The sequence below is a fragment of the Kogia breviceps genome, chromosome 6 (genome assembly GCF_026419965.1).
Source record: "Kogia breviceps isolate mKogBre1 chromosome 6, mKogBre1 haplotype 1, whole genome shotgun sequence".
In the NCBI taxonomy this organism is placed as follows: domain Eukaryota; kingdom Metazoa; phylum Chordata; class Mammalia; order Artiodactyla; family Physeteridae; genus Kogia; species Kogia breviceps.
The window spans coordinates 59,574,899-59,599,925 of record NC_081315.1 but is presented as its reverse complement, the minus strand read 5'-3'; the positions used below and the strand labels follow the sequence as shown (position 1 = coordinate 59,599,925).

Genomic DNA, 25,027 nt, shown 5'->3' with positions numbered 1-25,027 from the left:
TTTTAAGGAACCTCCATACTGTTCTCCATAGTGGCTGTACCAATTTACATTCCCACCAGCAGTGCAAGAGGGTTCCCTTTTCTCCACACTCTCTCCAATATAGATCATTTTTATATATCTGATGTGTCAATGACCTTGTCAAGTGGATTAAGTGGACTTGGTATTTTGTAGATAGGAAACTGAGACTCAGCAGGTTAAGTGAACTCGTAACATCATGTAGTTAAGAACAGACAGAATCAAGGTTTGTAAACAGGTTGTCTGAGTATTAGCCTAGTTCTCTTTCTACTACACTATATTACCTTTCCTTCTATGTAAGAATAAAAAGATTGTGTGTGTACTCTGGGTACCTGCTTACTTGTTTATTTTATACCAAATGCCATGCAGGGACCTTAAGAAATTTGATAGAGTTGGAGTGACAGAGAGAAACTCCAGGTCTCTCCCTCCGCAAACAGACCTACCATGTGGTTGACACTGGTGAATGGCGTGTTGTCAGTGATGGTCTCAAAGGGAGACCGGGCCCCGTTGCCATCAGTGGGGGTGGCCACTTCCCAGCTGAACTGCACGGACGTCTGGTTGATGCCAGCCTCACTGCAGCGCTCCTTCATGATGGCATACTTGGGGAAATGGGGGTCGCAGGGGGTGACACAGACCAGCGGGTAGCCCGGGGAGGGGGATTTCTTGACTCCCTCCTTGGTAACCTCTTCCACATGGTCATAGTCAGCAAGCGTGACAACCTGCAAAGGAGCAACAAAGCTTCAGCCCGGGGTGGGTATCAGGAAGGTCAGAGAACTAAGGCTCCCTTCCCTAGAGATTCAGGAGATCACTTAACTCCTAGGGATTCTTTAAAATATAGCAGAAGTTTTAACAATGCTTGGCCAGGCATCCCTAAAAGATACTGCAGATCTTTAATGGTGGAGAACATCTTCCTCCCCTGTGAGCTAAAAGCTTTATTATCTTATTGGTCTCATTCCTAATTCAGAGCCCTATCACTCATGTGAAAAATACTCTCCCCTCCCCCCATACACAGTAACCAAAACTATATCATAAATGGCAGTTACTAGTTTAAAGTTGCATTAAATTGTTAATGGTATGCAGTAGCACATTTGGCATAAGAGGAGTAAATAAAGGTAGTATATTTCTTCCATGGTCAAAGAAGAGGCACATTTTGAAATGATCCTTTTACTCTACGAGACTAGTCAAGGGAGGTTATAAGACTTATTAAGACTAGCTCATTATCATGGGTTAAATTCTTGGCAACCTCTACGCATTTTCCTCCTAACTGTGAAGTCGGGGCATTCATTCTGTTCATCCCCAAAATGGGAAACATGGTGGTACATTTCTGCAGATACTCAATTCTATGCATGTGGCGAGTATGTAGGATAATAGATATGGGGTAATATTCCTTTTTTACTCTTCTAGGTCCCACCAAAGAAATGAGAAGATCAATTGTATTGCACCTTCTGTCTTTATCAGACTAAGGTCTCAGTATGGTTTGGTCTCACTCTTACGTCAAAAGAAGGTTTCTCATCCTTGGCACTGTTGACATTTGAGCTAGATAATTCCTTGCTGTTGGTGTTGTCCTGTGTATTGTAGGATGTTCAGCAGCTTCCCTGACTTCTGCCCACTAGATGCTAAGAGCACCTAGTGTGGCAGTCATGACAACCACAGATGTCACCAGACATTGCCACGTGTTTCCCAGAGGTGATGGGAGTGAGGGATTTGGGGGAAAGGACAAGAGTCCTCGCTCTTGGTTGAAAATCACTGTGTTACAGGGAGGGGGAAGGGTAAGCTGGGATGAAGTGAGAGAGTAGCAGTGACATATATACACTACCAAATGTACGATAGATAGCCAATGGGAAGCAGCCACATAGCACAGGGAGATCAGCTCGGTGCTCTGTGACCACCTAGAGGGGTGGGATAGGGAGGGTCAGAGGGAGACGCAAGAGGGAGGGGATATGGGGATATATGTATACGTACAGCTGATTCACTTTGTTATACAGCAGAAACTAACACACCACTGTAAAGCAATTATACTCTAATAAAGATGTTAAACAAAAAAAAAAAAAGAAAAGAAAATCACTGTGTTAGAAAAATGAAGACGTGCAGCATTGGAAGTCCTGCTTCTCTCAAGTTCTTATCTAATTACTAGGACATAAGCAACGATCCTTTGGGTCGAGAGACTCACAATGGGCGGTGCTGGCAGGATGAGGCTCCCTGACACCTCCTGGTCTAGAATCGTCACTGTGGCAGTGGTCATATCACCAAGAACAGCTTCCACTGGGTCATCCGGGCCAAGGACTAGGGAGAACGATTCATGCCACTCCCGGTCTTCATTGGACAGGATCTCAACTTTAAAGAAGATATGATCCACACCTTCACCAAGGACAGAACAAAGAGGGCAAAGGTCCTCATTAGTGACCCCCTAAGACAGTGAAGGTTGGCACTGCTGAGGCTTTATGTTGAAATATGCCCTTTCCTTTCAGAGGTGTTCTATCAACGTAGTGGCTGCTTATCACGTTAGCCTCATCTCAAGTGAGAAATCTGTTTTCTTGGCCAAATTCCACCTGTGGTGGAGTCTCAGTACTGCAGATTTACTATGCAACACAATATGAGGATTAATGGCCCCTGCCTGACACTAGCTGGTGGTTATAAAAATCTATGATCCAAAATACACTCCACCCTGGCTATGAGGTTTTTTGCCTAACTTTTCTTTCGCCTTTACATTTAGGCATGAGCCCCTGTGTGGCTGAGTGCTTGCACACCATCCTTCAAAGCTGTCTCCTGGGGACCGATAGCTCAAGGGCTACCTACCAGGCCATTTCTGCAAAGACAATACGTGGAGGTTTGGCCGCCTGGAATGGGGAGGGTTAGAGCTCAGAAACCCCCTTCCTTTTCTGTAAAGTGATCTCTGAAGGTGCAGATATCTCGGGCAGTAGTCAAGGTGCCCTTCTTCCTCTCCTATAGACATCTGGGCTAGGTTACTTCTTCTAAGACTTGCCTTTCCCCCAGATGCTTATGCAGAAAAGGAAAAAGCTAAGACACTTGGAAGAGAAGTCCTTGTGAGGATGTGGAGGAAGGGCACCTACCTTCCCTGTAAACACGAACCAGACGCACATGGGATGTAGCCGAAAGCCCTCTGAAGCTCCAGTGGGTGACAGGGACATACAGGGACCACCCCCTGCTCCATTTCCAAGGGAGTCATTTTCTCCCTCCACTTGCCAAGACATCTCTGAAAAGGCCTTCTATCACTTTTGCCCAATTCTGGCTACATCACAAATGGTGCCAGGCTCTATAACAGCCTTTTCACCTTATACTGCTCCAGAAAGTTCTGGGGAAAAGCCAAGCATACAATTCAACTCCTCCTCTGTCTCATTCCTTCCATTAAATAAATACATCAGACAGTTAAACAGCTGGTTGTGACCTGAATCCCTCCTTCTTCCCTGACTCATCTTCACAGCATCTCCTAGTAGATGTCAAACCACTTGAACATGGAGATTGTGCCTTCTGGGTTTACTAATCCCCGAGGGGCCCAGCACAGTGGTTTGTACCAATGTTTGCTGAACGATGCCATCATGTGTATATATATATATATATATATATATATAAAGACGTTGGGGGTAGGAGTTTATTAATTTATTTATTTAGTTTTGCTGTGTTGGGTCTTCGTTTCTGTGTGAGGGCTTTCTCTAGTTGTGGCAAGCGGGGGCCACTCTTCATCGCGGTGTGCGGGCCTCTCACTATGGTGGCCTCTCGTTGCGGAGCACAGGCTCCAGATGCACGGGCTCAGTAGTCATGGCTCACGGGCCTAGGTGCTCCACGACATGTGGGATCCTCCCAGACCGGGGCTCGAACCCGTGTCCCCTGCATCGGCAGGCGCACTCTCAACCACTGCGCCACCAGGGAAGCCCATCATGTATACTTTTTAAAAAATCAAGTGCTCCCATTGCTCAACCAAATCATAGGCTAACAACAGCAGCAACAAAAAATCCTTTTGGGGCTTCCGTGGTGGCGCAGTGGGTGGGAGTCCGCCTGCCGATGCAGGGGACACGGGTTCGTGCCCCGGTCCGGGAATATCCCACATGCCGCGGAGCGGCTGGGCCCGCGAGCCATGGCCGCTGAGCCTGCGCCTCCTGAGCCTGTGCTCCTCAAAGGGAGAGGCCACAATAGTGAGAGGCCGCGTACCGCAGAGAAAAAAAAAAAATCCCTTTGAATAAGCCCAAATGCCTAGGATGTTCTGCAATAAAGCATTTCTTTGGCCTTTTTCTTTCTTTACCATGCCATTTTTACTAATTAGAAAATTTAAAGACTCCCACAATCTCAAATGTATGCTTAATAAGTACTTCATGCTGTTGGAAATACTGTTTCTCTCTTTCATTTTTCTGCTCATTCCTTTCTTCAAATATAAGATATTTGCCTCTCTCTTAAGTAAAACCTACAGATTGGGATTGGCATTCAATTACCGGGACTGAACTTTAAGATTCGGCTCTTTGGGTAATAATCCACACCAGACTGGGCCGACCCATCCCGTGTGCTACAGCGAATCTTGGACGTCCTGTTCTGATCCCCTCTGCGGATCACCTTGATGTTCAGAATGGCTGTGGCATCTGGCCCTGAGGGTTCCCGGACTTGGTATGCAGCTTCTTCAAACTCAATGGTGGGAGCTTAAGGAAACAAGGTTAGGAAAACAAGAGCAAGTTGGAAAAGTGACAAAGAATTCCACCTCCCATGAAAACACCTTCTAATGGCAAGAGGGAATTTTTCACATTAGTTAACAATACAAAGGCAAAACAGCTTGCAGTCAATAAAAATCAATCAGTATTTACCCCTAAGCAATACTTTGGAAAAAGGAATTTATCTGTGATTCTGCAGTAGTTGTTTCTCACATATTTCTTATTAAAAGCAATATAATGGAAGAAATATTTTTAAGCAGTTTGAAATGCATGATGTCCAAGTTTCCATCTAGGCATTATAGCTCACAGCATGTTTTTAAATCTGCACAATTTATCAAGGGACAGAGACACAGTTAAGCCCTGGATAAATATCTGTTGACTGATTGTATGAACCAACTCCTTTTCATTTATGAGATATGAATTTCATTTATATACTGCTTAAATGTACCAAATCTCTCTCTCATCTCTGATCTTTGGGATCCTCCCAGTGCTCTCAGCTCCCCAACGCTTAGCTTTTCCTAACTTATCACAGGTTATTTCGTTAAGGATGAGTAGTTAGAGCGACTGGCTACAACAATAATTCAGGAACACAAGATTTCCTAACACAATCTGATTTGAGATACTATCCTCATTGCTATGAAACGATTAATTGTTGATTTAAAAAAAAATTCAAACTATGCCTTCTTTTGTATTATATTCTCACGAGGAAGGGCAACGTGGTAGTGGCGGAGAGAGTGGGATAAGAAGATGGAAAAATTGGGAGCAATTACAAATCTTCTACCTTATATAGACTCTTTCAGAAATTTCTGATGTCTCTATGTTCACCTCCCTCTTTCTCTCTCAGAAAATCAGTTCTTCCTAATTGTAGGAGATACGCTTCATTTTAGACTTCATAGTTGTTACTGAGTACGCTCTTTGAAATTGAGGTGTGTCACTGTAACACAGTGTGAACTTGTTACTTCTCTGAGCTTCAGTCATTGGGTTTTCTGTGTGAACAGGAGAGGTTCACTTTTTCTGTGTGAACAGGAGAGGTTCAGGATTTGAACCTGAGTGTCCTTGGGTAAAGGGCTAATTCAACTTCAAGGCTGGCTTTTTGCTTTTTTCCCAATGTCCAAGTTAGTCCCTATTTTAATATTAGAAACCCTCAGAGTCTCACTGACTTTTGCATAGATTCTAGAATCTGATAAAATAAGGTCTACATGCACTGTTTTTGCTTACAGCTGTGTAACTAAGAACGTAAATTATATAACTTTGCTGAGGTTCAATTTCTTTACCTATAATATAGGGATAATAACACCTACCTCAAGGGGCTACTGTCAGAATGAAATGAAATGAAATAGTATAATATGCTTAGAATGGCTCTTAGTATACAGTCAATATTCAATAAAAACAGCTGTTACTATTTGTAGCTTTATTGTCCATTTATTAAAATACCTATTTTAATAAAACAATTATGTCCCTATTTGAAACAGATTTTGTTTTCTTTGGTGCCTGGGTCACTCTTTGCTGACACCTGACTAAAGAATTTAAGTTTGTTTAGGTTAGTAGGCCAAATCAATTAGAGAGAAGAAAACTGAGTAATTAGACTTTTCCAGAAAGGTGGCAGTGTTTTAAATCAGTTCATTGGATTCAACTGATTCTGATTGTATTTCCAATCCTGCTCTTGAATTGCAGTGACTTAAACAGTTTTTATTCTCTGTTTGTCTTAGCGCCTCAGACCTAGCGTTTAACCATACTCGTTCCCTATCTCTTGGTGATGTGGTAGAGAACAATGTGATTTAAAATACTGGAGCTCCGTAGACGGTGATCATTTGCTGCCAACATTTTATATAAATACTCTAAGACTGTTATCAGTAGACACTTTTATAGTGCTTTCATTTTTCAAAACACCTATAATTATGTTATGGTAAAACATCAGTTCATGTCCCATCAACCTAAGAGTAACTAAAGGTAATTTCTTTCATTACCATCTTCATCATTGGATATGGTGATGGTGGCCATGTTATTCTTTCCAACTCTGGCTCCACTCCAGTGGTTCCCAAGAGGATGGCCAAGGTAAACCCTGAACTGTTCCTCAGGCTCAAACATGGAGTCATCGTGGATATAGACAGTGCAGTTCTTCATCTACAGCCAAGGGCACAAGAAAAAGATTAAAATTTGCAGTGAGATATCAATAATTTGCTTGGCTTTCTCTAGAAAATTATTTTTCTTCTTTGTAGCATCAAAAAGTCAACACAGATTCAAAAATATCCTAACCGTTTCATTTATAAAATAGAATGTTTAACAGTTCATGCCTGAGTGGACCTACCTATATGTGGACACTTGTATTAAACATTCCAAATGATTTTGAATTATTGGTCATGAGTTACGAAAAACAATAAAATGAATCAATGAAAAGCATCTGTAGAACATTTGTGTGCTTTCACACATTTTGCCTGGGCTCATCTGTACCTTAGTACATGTTATGATAGGTAGATTTCTGATGGTGAGGGTTTAACATATGGATTAGACTTCCTGGAGAATTGAATGATATTCCTTTTCCTTTGTGAAAATTGAAGAATCTTATAAGGAACTCAGAAAGCCTTCCTGTTAGGCTAAAGACACCTTTAAAAGCTACAGAACTCTCAAATGTGTTGCCGAAGGGTGGCTCATCTGAAAACTGCTGAGAATTGAATGTCTGAGAAAACAATCTAAATCCCTGTTGGATGGAAAGAAATCAAGTGCTTCCCAAACTGAATATTCTCTACTGAGGACTTGTCTTCTTGGCAAAACGTAAAATAAGGTCACAACATTTTAGATAACAGAGCAGCCTTGATTGTAGAGCCATGTGATATGGAGTGTGATTATTTTTAGTTGGATCATTTTAAATTCATTATACTACCATATTGCAAAGGATATGTGGATATAGAGGTTTCACTGTCATACTTCCTAAGTCATACTAAATGGAGGGAGAACATCTCTGTGAACATTTACCTGTGGCTTGCTGACCTGGTTTTAAGTCCCTAAAGAATGTTCCCTCTTTTATCCCTACCACATCTTTCTTACAATAAGAATTTCTTTATGGAAAGCATGAATCTAGTATTGACTCTTCGGTATATCTTAAAAAATAAGACATTCTAGTGAATGACAAGTTCCAAAGACATATTGTTGAGCATGACAAAGAAGATGAAGGTTCCAAAATGTGCTTACGAATGAGAGATTGCCATGTGGGTAACATCTAGACTATTAAGCTGTATTTTCTTTATAATTTTATTTAATTACAAACTGCCTCTTGGATAGGCAGATAATCCTCTTCTGAACTTAAAACAAATACAGACATGCAGACTCAAAGCTGAAGATTGTATTTATAGTATTTATATGTGTTTTAAACACATATTTCAACCTGCGACCAGTAAAATTCCCGTAAAATACATAACTAAGACAGGGCTTTTATGAGTCATGAAGGTGTGAAAGACTTGAGAGTCTCAAAGAAGGATGCTATCGATTTTTTTTTTTTTGGTGGTGGTAAAGAATGGAGGAAGAATCTCGGATGACCTGGGATGTGTAAAGTCTTTTCATGCTAAACTTCAAAAGAACTAATTATAAGGCAAAAATTTCACACGTTTGCATATATCAAAACAAAGATTTCTGTTCAACTAAGAACACCAAGGGTAAAGGTAATAGATGGGTGACAGAGAAAGACACTATGTTTACAATATCTAAAACTGGCAAGGATTAATGTTACTATTTAGGATTATTAATATTAAGATCAATATTTAGAATATACAAGAAAGCACTGCAAATCAGTAAGAAAATGACAGCAATACAATAAAATAAGGAACAAAGGATAAAAATAATAGATTTTCATAAGAGCAACTCAATGAACTAACAAGCATATAAAATAGTATTAGAGAAATGCAAATTAAAATGAGATATAACTTTATACATACCAGATTAGTAAACATTAAAAGATGAGAAATTGAAAAAGTGTTGAAGAGTATGTAGGGTTTTAGCAACACTCATGTACTGCTAGTGACATTTTGGAAAGTATCCTGATATTATTTTTTCAGATTAAGTACTTTTATGCCCTGTGGTCCAGAAATTTTGCTGCTGAGTTTTTATCCAAAGAAATCCCCACTCGGGTGTGTAAGTGGACATGTAAGAGGATTTGCACTGCAGCACTGTTAGTGGTGGCAGCATGATAGGAGGTGACTGGGCACCAAAACTGAGGGTCTTCACTGTCTATTGCTGAGAGTGAATGGGTAAAAGGTAGTAAATGCACATCATGAAATGCTAGGCAACAGTTTGAAGGAACAGATGAGATAGACACATAAATAACATGCACAGATACTAAAACATATTGCTGAGTAAACGCAGAAAACATTTGAAAAATATATAACACAGTAGCAGTTTTAGAAATAAAAATTATATACATAAAAAAACAGACATTTTTTAAGAACAAATACAAAATAAGAGAGATACACATTAAGTAAAATCGATTGATTACCTCTGAGGTGGGGAAGGGAATGTGGCTGCAGAATAGGGGTAAAATGAAATGAATAAATCAACAAAATAAAGAGAAGGAGAAGGGCCTTGAACTAACCAATGGGGACTGTATGCCTTGAAACAAGGGGTACCACTGACTCAATCATCTGAAACTGAGATCGAAAAATGGAGAAATATGATTCTCATTCAATATATGCTTTGGATGTACACTGAGGTTGCAAGCTTTGAGTCTGATGCAGCCACACTTAGTGACTGGAGTTTCTCAGGAGTTCTTGTGTCTGTATGTATCATTTTTCATTATATTGCCAAGTGAATACTCTAGCGTCTTGAATGTGCTCAACTGAACAGGTGTTCAGTCCTGTACTATTGGTCCTATGACAGAATGTGTGTTGCCCTGGAACAGGGGCCCAGGTATTAGAGAACTGTCTCCTCCTTCTCTAGATAACATTAGTGGAGTGTGTTCATCTCCCATGTAGCTTCAAATTAAGAGGAGTCCCCAGTCATTCGATTCTGCTGAATTCCAAAAATGTTCTACATCATCTAAATATCCCAGCTCACCCAATGACATAGGTATTTGGTCATAAGTGGGAGACAAAGAAGACAACCATATAGAAGAGATGATATTATTTAAAGAATGAACAGTTAATTAGGAACTTCCTAAGACGTTCAGAATTTGTCTAAATTACTTCACTATGGACAAATAAAAGCATCAGGGAAGGAGAGAATCCCATCCTTCAGCCACCATGAATCCACTTACTTTCTCCCCTTTGAGAAATGTAATCCGTGAAGAGTCTGTGTTTCTTCTTTCCTCAAAGTCCTCCATGACCTGAGCTGAATGGCCTTGAGTATAGCACCTCACTGAAGACTCGTAGCTCAGGTCCCCACTCCGAATGATGGGTACGTGTAGGACACCCTCCTTCTCCTTCACTAGGAGCAAATCCTTGGCAAACTGCATGCTGGGCACTGGGTGAGCAAAAGGAAGGACAGAGGCATCGTTAGTGGGACGCTGAGGGAGCTGGCTGTCACTTGGCAGGACTGGCAGCCAGTTGGCAGGACGGCTTCCCTAAGGGCCACCAGAGGCTGATAAACTACAGACAGTCAGCAGACTTCAAGGCCTGGCTGCTACTCTCAGGACAAGGGAACTGCTTCCACTGTGAGTATAGTCCCAGCAAAATGGAACAAATCAAGTTTGCACCAGTTTTTGCTCACCTTCTTTCTTACAATAGTCACCATCTCAAATACAGATAGGCGATGCAAACAAAGAAATGGGCCACGTGGAAAATTCTGATAGAGACCTGAGGACCCAGAAAAGTTCATGTTCCTTCTAAGGCTACCAGAAGGAAAAACAGCAGTGCAAGCCTGATGAGAAATGGCCACTCACATTGGTCCTGGACCAGGAAGACAATGGGAAAGAGAAGGTCATGTTTAGAGGGGGTTGCCCCTCAGCTTCGTTCTTTTGTTGGCAGGTCTTCCTATTTTCAAACAAAATCAAGAGATCTGCGTTTTTATGTCATAGCTCCTAAATTTTAAAATAGCAAGCAATTAAAATAGTAAAAAGAAATTCCATACAGGACCAAACTATTGGAGCCAAACAAAACACATCCATAAGCTGAATTTGGCCAGTGGGCCCCAGTCTGTGACTACTGCTGTGGGGTTACCTCTTCTTTAACCACTCACATGGCCTCATCTGACTTTAGGGAAGGACCGTAGCCAAATGGTGGTTAAAAACAAGGGCTCTGGAATAAGCGGGTCTGAATTTCCATCCCAGCCCTGCTACTTATTAGCGGAATGACACAGGGCAAGTTACTGAGATTTTCTGAGCCTTGGGTTTTTTTAAATACATAAATTGGAAATGTTAATATCTAAGTTGTAAAATTATTGGGAGGATTGAATTTAATGTGATTAGGTATGCATGGTGCTCAATACAGAATCTGGCAAACAGTAGGCACTCAAATTTGGGTAGAAATTATTATATTATGGTTTGTATTACCCCCTATCTCCAGGCTTCTCAATATAATGGATCAGTGTTTCTTCCTTACTTTCTACAAGGCCTTAAGTAATATTCTGCATTAAGACATGTCCCCTTTCGAGACCAACATTTTGTTGAGTGCTGGTTATTATTTTCTTAATGGACAATACAAAGAGGTAGTCCATCCAGTCATATGTCAAATTAGTCTTTGGGGCTGCAGGAAGCTGACCTTAAAGCTATAGCCACCTATTTCCTGGCTATGTCCTGGATGTGTCCTGCCCAACCTGAAAGGAAGGAACAGGAGGGGTGAGCACCAAGCTCTCTGCATGTCAATATGTAGAAAGCTCTCTTTGCCTCCAGCTGGTCCACGGCTCAGAACTATTGGCATTAGCAATATAAAACAAATCCATTACCTGAGCTAAGCCTAACAGTTACCATTTATCACTAAAGAAAAACCCAGAAGATACCTCTAAAAAGAAGATGAGTGACTTTGGCATCAGGTCCTGCACATTACTCATTTGGGGCTCTTTCCATCCAGGACAACCATCTGTGCTATTAAGAGGTGGGTGGGAATGACATGACCTTGCATCAGGGCAAGAAGGAAGCTTGTTGCCAGGTAAAAAGCAACACAAGCAAGAAAGCTTTTCTGCTCATGGCAGATTTTATCTAATGCTTTGGATTGATTTTTCTTGCTGGTCTGACAGGCATCAAGTTGGAGGTGAGTTAAAAGCTAAGTGGTAGAAGTGAGAGAGTGGCATGGACATATATACACTACCAAATGTAAAATAAATAGCTAGTGGGAAGCAGCTGCATAGCACAGGGAGATCAGTTCGGTGGTTTGTGACCCCCTAGAGGGGTGGGATAGGGACGGTGGGAGGGAGGGAGACGCAAGAGGGAAGAGATATGGGAACATGTGTATGTGTATAACTGATTCACTTTGTTGTGAAGCAGAAACTAACACACCATTGTAAAGCAATTATACTACAATAAAGATGTTAAAAAATAAAATAAATAAATAAATAACTTAAAAAAAAAAAAAAAGCTAAGTGGTAATGTTTGGGTTTTGTCATGTATTAATCAACCCCTGTTTCCTCTTGAGATGTAAAAGACTCCTTCTCTCTATTTAACATGTATTAACCTTTACTCCTATGCCTATCTGCTTAAAAAATAAAAAAAGGAAAATAAAAGAATAGAAAGCAGTGGGTGAACACTCCTCATGATTGCCTTCTGGGAAAAATCCCTGCTTTTAAGGAGCCCCCAGTTCAGTGGGAGACTGAAGCAGACCAATGGACAGGCAATGGGTGGGTTTGGAGACATTTATCTGCAGGGGTTATGGCATACAAAGGGCCCAGCCTGGGTCAGGCATCGTGTTAAGGGCTTCCATACACATCATTTCTCATCCTCTTGACAACCCTGCAAGGCACTGCAGTCTCTACAAGAAGTAGGGGCGCTGGACTTGGGGTGTCATTTCTGCCTGACTGCAGAACCCCTTCGCTTTCCACATGGATGGGGTATATGAATGGGAAATGGAAACCACTCTGTGAAGGCTTATGGGCTCGCAGTGGGTATCATGCACTATTGTCAACACCTCTCTGAGAAAATCAATTTGTAGTTATCTTCTTATTTATGTAAGTCTTGTGTCTTGAAATAGATTTCAGGACTCTGCTCTCTACTCCTCGGTAACCACAGTTCTGAGCTCCAGTCTTAGGCATGGAAAATGTCAATCAACGCTGTTCCCCGCTAATCTTGTTAGTAACTGACAAAGTGAGTGCAAACACCAACTGCCTGGAATGCGGTGGTCTCTTTTTTTTTTTTTGGTACGCGGGCCTCTCACTGTTGTGGCCTCTCCCGTTGCGGAGCACAGGCTCCGGACGCGCAGGCTCAGCGGCCATGGCTCACGGGCCCAGCCGCCCCGCGGCATGTGGGATCTTCCCGGACCGGGGCACGAACCCATGTCCCCTCCATCGGCAGGTGGACTCTCAACCACTGTGTCACCAGGGAAGCCCGCGGTGGCCTCTTTATGGGTGATGGTTAAATCTGAGATTTTGGAAAAATCCTAGCTCTGGTTCTTTGAGTTAATGAGTAGGTAGGACACAGCTACATACACACACAGGGGTGCAGTGCAGCAGCGGCTACAAGGCCTTTCTTGCCTGGCTCAGCAGTCTTCAGGGCAACACCAAAGTCTAATTCCAGGTATCAGAGCAGAAGAGAAAGGTGAAAACAGAAAATGTTCTGAGATGAGCTACTTAGATGATTTAAGGGCCTGAAATCAGCCCGGTGGAGAATGATAAAAGGAGCTAAGATCACTTTGAAAGGCTGGAAGCTGACTCTATAAGGATCTTGAGTGACATTAAGCATTGTTGCATAGAGCAGCAGTGGCCAGCTAAAACTGCAAAATGAAAAGTCAGCATGCTAGAGTATAAAACCAGAAGGCTGGACTCGGATAGAATAGACCTGGGTTTTAACTCTCACTCCCTCACCTCCTCTCTGTGTGATCTTAAGTTATTTAACCTCACTTTCACAAGCTGGAGGGGATTAGAGGTAATGTAATTAGAGATCTTTCTACCCTAGAATGTGCACATTGAAGGGACTCAACAAAAGCCAGCAGTTATTGGGAAGGATAACCAACAGAAATAACTGGTGAACACTGCAATGGGTTACTGAAATAGATTTGCAGATTTCTTTCTCTGGGATAAATATCTTGAATGAATATATATTGTTGTAGTCTTCCTGAAAGGTGATATTTTATTTAACATATTCATTTTCTAAGTTCGCAACCCTAATGCCCATCAGTAGAATGCAAGGATAATCTAAATGGAATCTTCTATGTTGATCAGAGTGCAATGAAGTTTGTGTGTGTTACTGGAGTCCTACTGGCAAGTGTGACAAATTACAGGTGCATCAGGAAGAAAAGAAATTAACATGTAATAAAATCTACTACGTGCCAGGTACTATGGTAGGTATTTTCACAGATTTTAACTAATTTAATCCTTACAACAATCTTTTAGGTATATCATTATTTATAGATGAACAAAATGAGGCTCAGTAACCTTAGCCACTGAGCAAGGAAGGCCAGCGAGCAAGGAAGTGGTGGGCGGGGATTATATTTCAGGATTTCTGACTTTCCATTCACTTTCCACTTCATCAGAGGGAAATTAACTATCCTTTCATGTAAAAGAATAAGAAGCCTGGGGCTTCCCTGGTGGCGCAGTGGTTGAGAATCCGCCTGCCGATGCAGGAGACACGGGTTCGTGCCCTGGTCCGGGAAGATCCCACATGCCGCGGAGCGACTAAGCCCGTGAGCCATGGCCGCTGAGCCTGTGCGTCTGGAGCCTGTGCTCCGCAACGGGAGAGGCCACAACAGTGAGAGGCCCGCATACCGCAAAAAAAAAAAAAAAAAAAAAAAAAAAAAAAAAAAAAAAAAAAAGAATAAGAAGCCTTTTCAAGAATAAATGAATTTCCTTTTTTCTTCTTTAAGGAAAAAAAGTCCCACATATTCTCCAACTGCACCAAATAGAACCTAGTGCAAAGAGTATGAACTTGGAGCCAAAAGTCCTAGAATGCATGCTGGTTCCTCCATTTACTAGATTTCGGGTGTATGTTTACTTCCCTGATTCTCAGTCTCCTTATCCACAAAATAGAAATAAGAGTAAAATGATGGGATTATGAGAAAATGAGATAATGTTTAATAGATGAGTCTGTAAACTCTGAGGTAACATGCAACATAAAACAGTATAAATGTTATTATCTTGTTCAAGGTTAAAAAGTTACCATTTTGTGAATCATAAACCTAAATATAAAACTTAGAACTACGAAACTTCCAGAAGTGAACATAGGAGAAAATCTTTGTCACCTTGGCTCAGGCAAAGATTTCTTACATACAACACTAAAAGCACAATCTGTAATAGAAATATCGATAAATGGGAACACTTAAAAGTAAAAAACGCTTGCTCCCCAAAAGACATGGTTAAGAGAACAAAAAACAAGCAACAGATTGGGATAAAATATTTGCAAAAAACCAAATCTTTGGTCCAGAATCTACAGCAATGCAGTAATAAAGGAGAAAACCCAACTTAAAAAATAGGGAAAATATTTGAACAATACTCTGTCAAAAAAGATATATGGATGGCAAGTAAGCACCTGAAAAGAGAGCAATGTCATTAGTCATTCACTACACACCTACTGGAATAACTAAAAAGCCCCACAAAAACCTGATGTGGAGCAAATGGAATTCTCATACAACGCTGGTGGTAATGCAAAGTAGTTACAACCACCTTGGAAAACAGGCTGGGTCTTTCTAATAATGTTAAATGAATACTTTACCCATATGACCCAGCAACCCCACTCCTAAGTATTGACTCCAGAGAAATGAAAACCTATATTCACACCAGAAACTACTCAGCAATAAAGGGAATGAACCACTCATATTTGCAATAACATGGAAGACTCTCAAATGCAGTGTTCTAAGTGAAAGAAGTGAGATTCAAGGTGCTACCTATTACATGATTCCATTTCTATGACATTCTGGAAATGGCAAAACTTCAGGGACAGAAAACAGCTCAATAGTTGCCAGAGCTTGGGATGGGGAGAGGTTGACTACAAAGGGACATGAGAGAATTTTGTAGGATGCTGGAACTATTCAGCAGCTTGATTGTGGTGGTGGGTGAATTTTAACTTATGTAAGTTAGACCTCAATAAACCTAAGTAAAATAACATACTACTTTGGATATATGCAAATATATGACAAAAAACTGGTTAAAATAGTGGTCTTCAGGGAGGGGAGGTGGAGGGTTTGGAGCCAGGGGTAGAAGGAAGACAATTTTCATAGTATACCGTTTTTGCTGTTTGCTCTTTTTACTACATAAATGAATAGGTTATTGAAAAACAAAAAATTAAAGATCACCCAGCTGGGCTGCCAGTTCCTTCTTTGGTGACTCTGTAGTCACTGAAGAGTTTAATCATGGATTCTATATTCATCTCCGGGGATGCTGACGAGGGTCCTCCTTCTTGAGGTGAAAGTTTAACTTGATCTTTTCCACCCAACTCTAGAATTTGACAATTCCAGATTTCATCCGTTCTTCCTCAGAAGAACTGGGGAAGTCCTTTCCTGTTCAGCCTCTTGTTACTTAGGTCAGCTCTTCAATAGGGACTTATATTTTTGTACAGGTACCTGTGTCTATTCATTCCTGCACGTCACCCGTAAGACGGCCAGTATTAGTTTCCTCAAACAAAAATCACACCACTCCTCTGCTCAGAAGCATCTGCTGCCCCCCTTTACCTACAAATTCCTGACGTTGGAACATAAGACCTCTTAGAACTTGTCTCCAACCTGTCTTTCCATTTCATTTTCTTCCATTCACCTCCTGCCAGCCTCAAAGCAAAAGTAAGCATCTCACTGTTCTCCAAATATGTGTCTTTCAAAATTTTATACCTTATGTATACTACAGCTCTCCATTTAACAAAGCTTTATTTTATTATCCATTAGATAAACTAACTCCTACTACACCTGAAGTCTCTGTTTAAATATCACCTCCTCTGTGAAATCTTCTGATTCTTACGCACAGTTACCGTTCAGTCCCCTCTGCCCCTACACTACTGGATTTATCACACTATTAAGTCATTTATCATAATATATTATTTCTTTTCTGTCTAAGGATCTGATCCCCCCAACTAGACCTTGAGATTCTTGAAGGCACAACTCAACCAGGCATACCTGGTTGCATTTCACTTTACTGTACTTTGCAGATACTATGTTTTTTACAAATTGAAGATTTGTGGCAACCCTGCCTTGAACAAGTCTATCAGGGCCATTTTTCCAACCGCATTTGCTCACTTTGTGTCTCTGTGTTACAGGTTGGTAATTCCCCCAATATATCAAACTTTTTCATTATTATTATATCTGTTATGGTGATTGTGATCAGTGATCTTTGATGTTACTACTGCAAAAAGATTATGATTTGCTGAAGGCTCAGATGATGATTAGCATTTTTTAGCAACAAAATGTTTTCAATAGGTATGTGCATTGTTTTTTAGACATAATGCTACTGTGCACTTAATAGACTACAGTATAATGTAAACTTTTATATACACTGGGAAACTAACAAATTCATCTGACTTGCTTTATTGCGACGTTCACTTTAATGTGGTGGCCTGGAACTGAACCTGGAATATCTCCAAAGTATGCCCATACATCTTTTTGTGCCTAGCAGATGCCAGAAACATGAATGATTGTTTCTGTCCCACATTTCTATGTAAAAGTGTGCGTGTTCATGTACTCATGTACACACACACACATTTCTTGAATGAAAATGTGAATGAATTCCAATGTCGTATACATGGATGTTAAGGAAAACATAGAAATCTGGCCTGAACCACCAGCTGGCATCCCCAATCTCTTACCGTCCTGGAATGTGTCATTAATTGCAATGACAGCCTGGAAGGGTTTGGTCAGTTCGGCCCCTTGTGCTGAGCTGAGGAAAACCACAAATGTCTCCAGCCCTTCAATCACAGGATATTGAGTGTCATCCAAGATGGTCAAGGTGCAATACTAGAATAAAAATCAGGATGTTAACTACACTTACTGTGGTGTTCATTTCACGATATATACAAATATTGAATCATTACGTTGTACACCTGAATCTAATATGTTATATGTCAATTATACCTCCATAAAATTTTCTTCTAATTAAAAAAGAGGAAAAATCAAAGCAAATCTTATAGAATGCTCACCAACCAACACTCATTTGCCTTTGGGAGATTAGGGCAAAGGTGACAATTTACCTTTCTTCGGTGGTCTTAAAGTAAAGTTTTTAAATCCATAAAATGATCATCTCTGTATCACATACCGTAGGTGTTTTGTTTCTAGATATTTGCATCGATCTAGTGCAGTTTCTATCCCAAATCCATGGTGCTGGATATTAGATGCTGAAAAACGTCACTTGGAGAGTCTGTCGAAGATCTCTCTAAGTTTGTTCTTTGTGTTTTTGAAGAACAGGAAGATCATAATATTTCGATATTTTATAATCCTCCAGAGAGTTTGGAGAACAGACTAAAGACAACATGATCATACCCATCTGGCCTTTGACCTCTGTATGCGCACCTGCTCAGTGACACCTGGCCCAAAGTCCACCTTCCTAGAGCTGGGAACGTAGTCAACTCCTGGAGTGGCGGAAGCTGGGTCCGAGGGCCGGGTTGCACACCAGACAGACGTGACGGCGGAAAGGTCAGTCCCGTGGCGGATAACTGGGATCTTCACCGTGCCTGAATTGAGAGTCAGACATTTCAGTGGTCAACCCTGAACCAGAAAATGGGTGCGGTTTTCAGAACGATGTCCTTCCTCGCAGCAGCAGCAGCTTCAGCCTGCTAGCTTGCCTGGTCCACCTTCAGGGACGTTCCTGTGCTCCCTCCGAGGGAGGCTGAGAGGCGTCACCATCCCTCTTTGTACTGACATTAAAATCAAGAGCAGACCTGAAGGAGGGCCTCAGGGAGGTGGTGCTGGAGAGACAGCGCTCAGGGGTAAGTGGTTTTGTGGCTTCACAGAGGAGACTGTTCACAGAAGAACAATGGACGGAGGAGAGGTGAGTCCACTGAAAGACATCTCAAGTCTATTTAGGGAGAAGAAACTCAGAGACTAGGGCCTCAGGGGCGAGCTAGAAAATAGTCAGTTAAGGAGAAACCAGCTAGGGGACTCTATGGAGCCTGGAGCTGAATGTTCCTAATTAAATGTTCCTAACTGGGTGATTTCCCTATTTTATCTGAGTGGTGCACACAGCATTACTTAAACCATATGTGCTTATTGCTTATCTTAGGAAGAAGCTCATCTTCTGGTCGCTGTGACAACATACTTTGTAGGGTCCTAATGATACATGTGTACATTTTTAGCTGTTTTCACAATCAAGGTCAGAGAAAAGTTACATGACAAGCCCATCAATCATATTTTTCCAGCCAATAAACTGAGAGGTGACAAGCAGTCATGGCTGGGCAGTTGGTGTACGGGAAAGGAAACATGGTATAATAGAAAGGTCTGGGTTCTAATCCAGCTCTGCCATATTAGCTGGTCTTTGATGATTTATTTAATCTCTCTGGGACTCCATTTGCTCTTCTATATAAATGAGAATGAATGGAATGCACATGGCATGGTGGCTGGCATTCAGTAAGTGCTCCAAAATATTAGTTTTTACTCTCCCTCAGAATTTCACTTTCAAAGAGATGCAAGGTCTTGATCAGGGGGCTCAGATCAGCAGACACTCGACACATCTGCTGTCTCTTTTGCAGGATGTCTGCCAGCAGTATGCAGAAGACTTTGAGATCCTTGTGGAGCCCAAAGAGGGAAGAGGCCTGGGTGGAAGAAATCTGCCCACTGACTGCCTTGGGCTGTTGTTATATGAATGAGAAAGATCCATTTGTTAAGACACTGGAAGTTTGCATTTATTTGTTTTAGCAGCTAGCAGTACACTAAATAATTTACCTCCATCCTCAACAGGTCACATTCCCCTCCTTCACAAGCCAAAATGCTTAGCATCACGCCCTCCCTCTGGACCACAGAGGTCAGCCAGGGAACTCTAGGCCAGATCCCTCCCTGCCATCAGTAACCAGAGCAAGACAAATGGATGGAACTCCCTATTCTTCACTACCTTCCATTCTTGGTCTTGATGCCTAGTATTACCTGCCTCAGACTGACAACAGTGTCACTGAGGAATGGCATTCTCATGTCCTAAGGGCATTCTCAAAACTAAGAGGAAATTGTTCAAGGAAGGGATCAGGAGATGGTTGAGAGAACCCCAGAGACGCTCTCCATTACCTGCATCCTCGCTGACAGTAAAAGCCGTGTTGCCCAGGGACACAGTAGAGGCATCGTTGGGACCAGTAATAAGCACCTTGGCCGACGCCACACTTCCGATGCGGGCGTTATCGGAAGCATCTGCCAGGGCAATCTCAAACTCTTCTTCCTCTTCATACTCGCTGTCATCGATGAGCATGACGTCGCAGGTGGACATGGTGACACCACGCCCGAATATCACACGACTCTCAGCAGACATCCCTCTAGATTTAAAATCAGAGCCCGATTCTAGAGCATACAGGCTACTTCCCATAGCTGACTTAGGGACGGTGTAGCAAATTGCAGATACAATGCTGCTTGAATCCCCTGAAATACAAATGGCAAGCAAACCAAAGCATTTGAGTGAGCACTTCTCAGATTTTGAAATCTCTGGTAATTTGACAGGCTTGACTCTCTCTGACATATTCCATATTCTGTTCAAACTCTGACATGAAACCTTCCTGCTCTGCAGTTTCTTAAGCCTGTGGTATAAACCACTTGAGGATCCAATATACCCCAGATACTTCACCAAACAACTTGAAATGGATTTCCTATTCTGTGAATTTTGTGCTCTGTTAATTCACAATACTCATTGCCCACCATCTAAGACCACAGCGGGTGGAGAGATAAGAGACATATTTGGTACTTTAAGCAGCAAAGTAATTGTGTCCTGAAGGTAGTGCTATGAGCACAGTTCACTGCCTTGCTGAATAAACTTCTGCACTTTAATTCCCATGGAGAAATAAGCTTGTTTAAAAAGAGGAGGACCAAACAAAATAAACCCCACCTCCCTGAACAAATGACTTTACTTATTAGTGTTGCCACTTCCCTGGGTGACAGCCTGTTTGGGCTTGGCTGGCTGGCCCAGAGCAATCAACGGGGCTTGCTTGTAATCCGAGGGGCATTGCCAAGGGTTGGTGCTCTCTGAAGTGTCTGTCACACTGACATGCAGTCAGCAGATGCAACAAAATACCTGACGTCATCACTTACAGTCATGTTGTGGCTTTGAACGGGTATTTAATTTCTATGTGTCTTAAAGTCTCAATATTGCACAACCATAAATCCATACAATCTTTGTTTTGACTTTCCACCCCTGCAGAATTGCCCTTTATTTCTCACACACAGTTTATTTCTCATCTGAGCTCTACGTGGGACACTCACGTAGGAAAATCTTTAAACACATTTTCTGTCTTCCAAGAACTAAGAGAGGAAGCCAGTTCTTACAGATTGTAACTACCCTCCTTGACCAAGGCTACTAAATATTTATGGATTGGGTGATTGATTAAAAATCCAGGTTCATGAGTCATTTGCAAAGCCAAATATAACTAGTCTTTTGGTCCCATTTAAGAATAAATGGCGGCTTCCCTGGTGGCGCAGTGGTTGGGAGTCTGCCTGCCGATGCAGGGGACACGGGTTCGTGCCCTGGTCCGGGAGGATCCCACATGCCGCGGAGCGGCTGGGCCCGTGAGCCATGGCCGCTGAGCCTGCGCGTCCGGAGCCTGTGCTCCGCAACGGGAGAGGCCACAGCAGTGAGAGGCCCGCGTACCGAAAAAAAAAAAAAAAAAAAAGAATAAATGGGAGCACTAACAACTTGAACTGAGGTGAGAAGCTTTCTGATAGTACTCACTGTAGGTAGGATAGTTACTAGGATTTCTGGAGATTTAAATGAGTTAATACACATGAAGTACTTCCACGTATGAGTTAATATGGAACCTGAGCACATGGCACATAAAAGAGACTCAGTAAATGTTAGCTATTATTATTATAGCTCCTTGTCACCTTTGGCACCAACAGACCTTTTCTTTCAATCGGTGCAAATAGAAAGCCAGCGCTCTCGTTGACCCGGTAGGTCTTCTTATCAAACTCTAATGTGGGCTCGTCCTCAGCGTCATTGATAATGACCTTCGCGTGGGTGAACTCGCCTAGTAGGGCATATGCTGGCATGCTGAGCTCCACAGTGAAACTCTCGACGTTCTCAAACACGTCGTCATCGTTGATGACGATGGTGCAGGACTTGGTGTCCTCTCGCTCATCAAATTGCACCTGTCACAAAGGAAACAACAAGGAGTTAAGCTGTGCCTCAGATTTCCCTGCTCCACACTCCCCAAGAGCATGACGGGAAGAGAGGACCCAAGTCCAGTGGGCAAAGCACTGAATGAAATAGCTGGTTCTTCTAGCCCCTACTTCCTGCTGTATCACCTCTTCCCATTCTTCCTCCGTACGCTGGGGCTGATTTACTGTACAGGGACATGGAGGGTAAAGATGTCTCCCACCACGTGGTGACTGTAGAAAAACATAAAGATAACTCTTCATATTTTGATTTATTAACTCACTTGGGATAGCAAGAGTCATTTGATTACTCAGTTCCCCTTCTATTTGCGGCAAGTTTAACTGGAAAGATCTTTGAACCTGGAGTTTGCAGTTCTGGCCTCAAGTCCTGGTTCTGTTACTTCCAAGCTAGGTTAGGCTATGAAACTTTACAAACATCAGATTCCTCATTGGCTAAATAACAATAATATACCGATTTCACATACTTACTGGCGGGACTAGATGAGACAACGTATAATGAAGGCACTCAGTATATTTTAAAGCATGGAACAAATACAAGATATTATTTATTGTCATCACTATATTACTTGTATAGTCAAAATTGACATAGAATCTCAGTGTACTGAATAATGGAGTTCAAATTCAGAGAAAGTTACATTGTGAACAAGCCAGACTGAATTTTAACTTTACCATTAAATCTTTTGTCATTAAGATGTGCTAGATCCATGATGTGAATTAATTTAGCCTGGTATAAAATAGAGAAATTAATTTATATGCATACAATTGTTAACTTATATGGATTTATTCTGGTTTTACTTTGTCTTCAAAAAAAGATGAGGATAGGGACTTCCCTGGTGGCACAGTGGTTAAGAATCCACCTACCAATGCAGGGGTCACAGGTTCAATCCTTGGTCTGGGAAGATACCACATGCTGTGGAGCAACTAAGCCCATGCGCCACAACTACTGAAGCCCGCGAACATAGATCCTGTGCTCAGCAACAAGAGAAGCCACTGCAATGAAAGGCGCTTGCACTGCAACGAAGAGTAGCTCCCGCTCTCTGCAACTAGAGAAAGCCCGCGCGTGGCAACGAAGACCCAATGCGGCCAATAAATAAAATAAAGTAAGAGTGGTAATTATAAAAAAAAAAAAAAAAAAAGGATGAGGCTAAAACCTTCAAATGGAACCAGGGCTATGGATCAGTCTAAAACTGAGTGGACAGGCAATGGACCTGGACTGCACTTTGTATAACTGAGATAGCTAAAACATGTAAAAATTAGTCCCAAATCTCTAGGGCCACACAAATCTGAAAAACATGTAATTTTCATCAACATAAAATTACTATTCCACATCTAATCAACTAATCAAATTAAGTTTTATACGCTCCACATTTTAAAATGCTCCCAACTAAATGAAACACTCATAGGTCTCTATTTAGGTCTAGAACACACTGCCTTTTGTCTTTCCCTAAAAACCACAAGTATGGGCTCTTTTTTATTATTTTGCTAAAAGACTCCTTAGTGTATCTGATCTATTCCAATTCCTCATTTAAATTTGACATAAATTAGGAGTTTGGGATTAAAATATACACACTACTATACATAAAATAGATAACCAACAAGGACCTACTGTATAGCACAGGGAACTATACTCAATATCTTGTTATATATATATCTTATATATATATCTTATAACTCTACTCGATACTCAATCTGAAAAAGAATATATATATGTATATATATATATATATATATATATATATATATATATATATATATATATCACTTTGCTGTACACCTGAAACTAACACAACATTGTAAATCAACTACATTTCAATAAAAGTTTTAAAAAATACATCTGACATGAGGCCTTAGCTTAGTCCAGCTGAAATGCCTCAAAGAAAGAGTCCACTCCTCTTTACAGAGATTTATGATGCCATAAGAATAATGAAACTACTTTGAAAAAACATTTAATAAATACCTAATAAGTACCAGGTATTGTGCAATACTTAAATCTGACACATACAGGGCATCCTGCCATGAAAGAGTTTACTATTTATACAGTAGGTCTTTTCTCTTTTGCTTTCGCTCTCTGTTTTTTCTCTTTCATTCACACCCTGGTGCTAATTACTACTGCTGCAACATAGAGATGTGCAAACTGTGTGTGTGTGTGTGTGTGTGTGTGTGTGTGTGTGTGTGTCTACCCCAGAACTCCTCTCTGCACTCTCCTACCAACCCATAAAGCTGTCAGCTTATTGTCTCTAAGGCAACTCACACTCAACATGTCCACTGCAGAGTCAAGATCACCCCCTCACCAGACCTGTTCCTCTTTGGTGTCCCCTCCCAGCAAGGGACATCATCATTCATATCTCCCTTCTGTCTCACTATCTAATCCACTGCTGAATCTTGTCAATTCTTACTGGTCTGTTGAATCCACCCACTTGTCTCCACCTTCACTTTATTTATTTATTTTTCTACTGAAGGATAGTTGATTTACAATGTTGTGTTAGTTTCAGGTGTACAGCAAAGAGATTCAGTTATATGTACATATATATCTATTTTTTCAGACTTCTTTCCCTTATAGGTTATTACAAAATATTGATTATAGTTCCTTGTGCTATACAGTAGGTCCTTTTTGATTATCTAATTTATATATAATGTGTATAGGCTCCCATCATCTCTCATAGATCCTATTCCAAGAGCTCCCCTACTAGTCTCCCTACCCTTCAGGTAAAGGGCGGTAGAGAGGAAGGGTTAGGATACCAAAGGCTGAGTTTACAACATGGTGCCTTGGAGACTTTTCTTGATCGTGAAGCAAAATGTAAAGACTGAGAAGTTGGACAGCAGTTAAAACTGCAGTGGAGATTAGACAGACTGTGAAGAAGAAAGCACTGTGGGAAGGCAACATAGAACAGTGACTTGAGGAAATGTGCTGATGGGCAGGGAGTTGGCGTAAAGAAGTGGCGACGTGCCACAATTGCCGACAGCCACATTTCAGCCCTGGTTGCAGCCCACTGGCAATTCAGGAGTCAGAGCCCC

At 41.4% G+C, this 25,027-nt stretch overlaps 1 protein-coding gene across 2 annotated transcripts in view; it reads right to left on the bottom strand.

Moving 5' to 3' along the window:
• The window catches only part of FRAS1 (Fraser extracellular matrix complex subunit 1), a 450,824-nt gene that overhangs the window by 32,625 nt on the left and 393,172 nt on the right, over positions 1-25,027 (bottom strand). For both annotated transcript variants that reach the window (XM_059065863.2, XM_067035878.1), the window contains 9 exons: positions 21,739-21,985; positions 19,925-20,269; positions 18,224-18,384; positions 17,524-17,671; positions 9,913-10,118; positions 6,638-6,794; positions 4,461-4,661; positions 2,186-2,373; positions 459-734 (listed from right to left, as the gene is read on the bottom strand). In XM_059065863.2, coding sequence (XP_058921846.1) covers positions 459-734; positions 2,186-2,373; positions 4,461-4,661; positions 6,638-6,794; positions 9,913-10,118; positions 17,524-17,671; positions 18,224-18,384; positions 19,925-20,269; positions 21,739-21,985 — 1,929 coding nt within the window. The remainder of the gene's footprint in view (positions 1-458; positions 735-2,185; positions 2,374-4,460; positions 4,662-6,637; positions 6,795-9,912; positions 10,119-17,523; positions 17,672-18,223; positions 18,385-19,924; positions 20,270-21,738; positions 21,986-25,027) is intronic.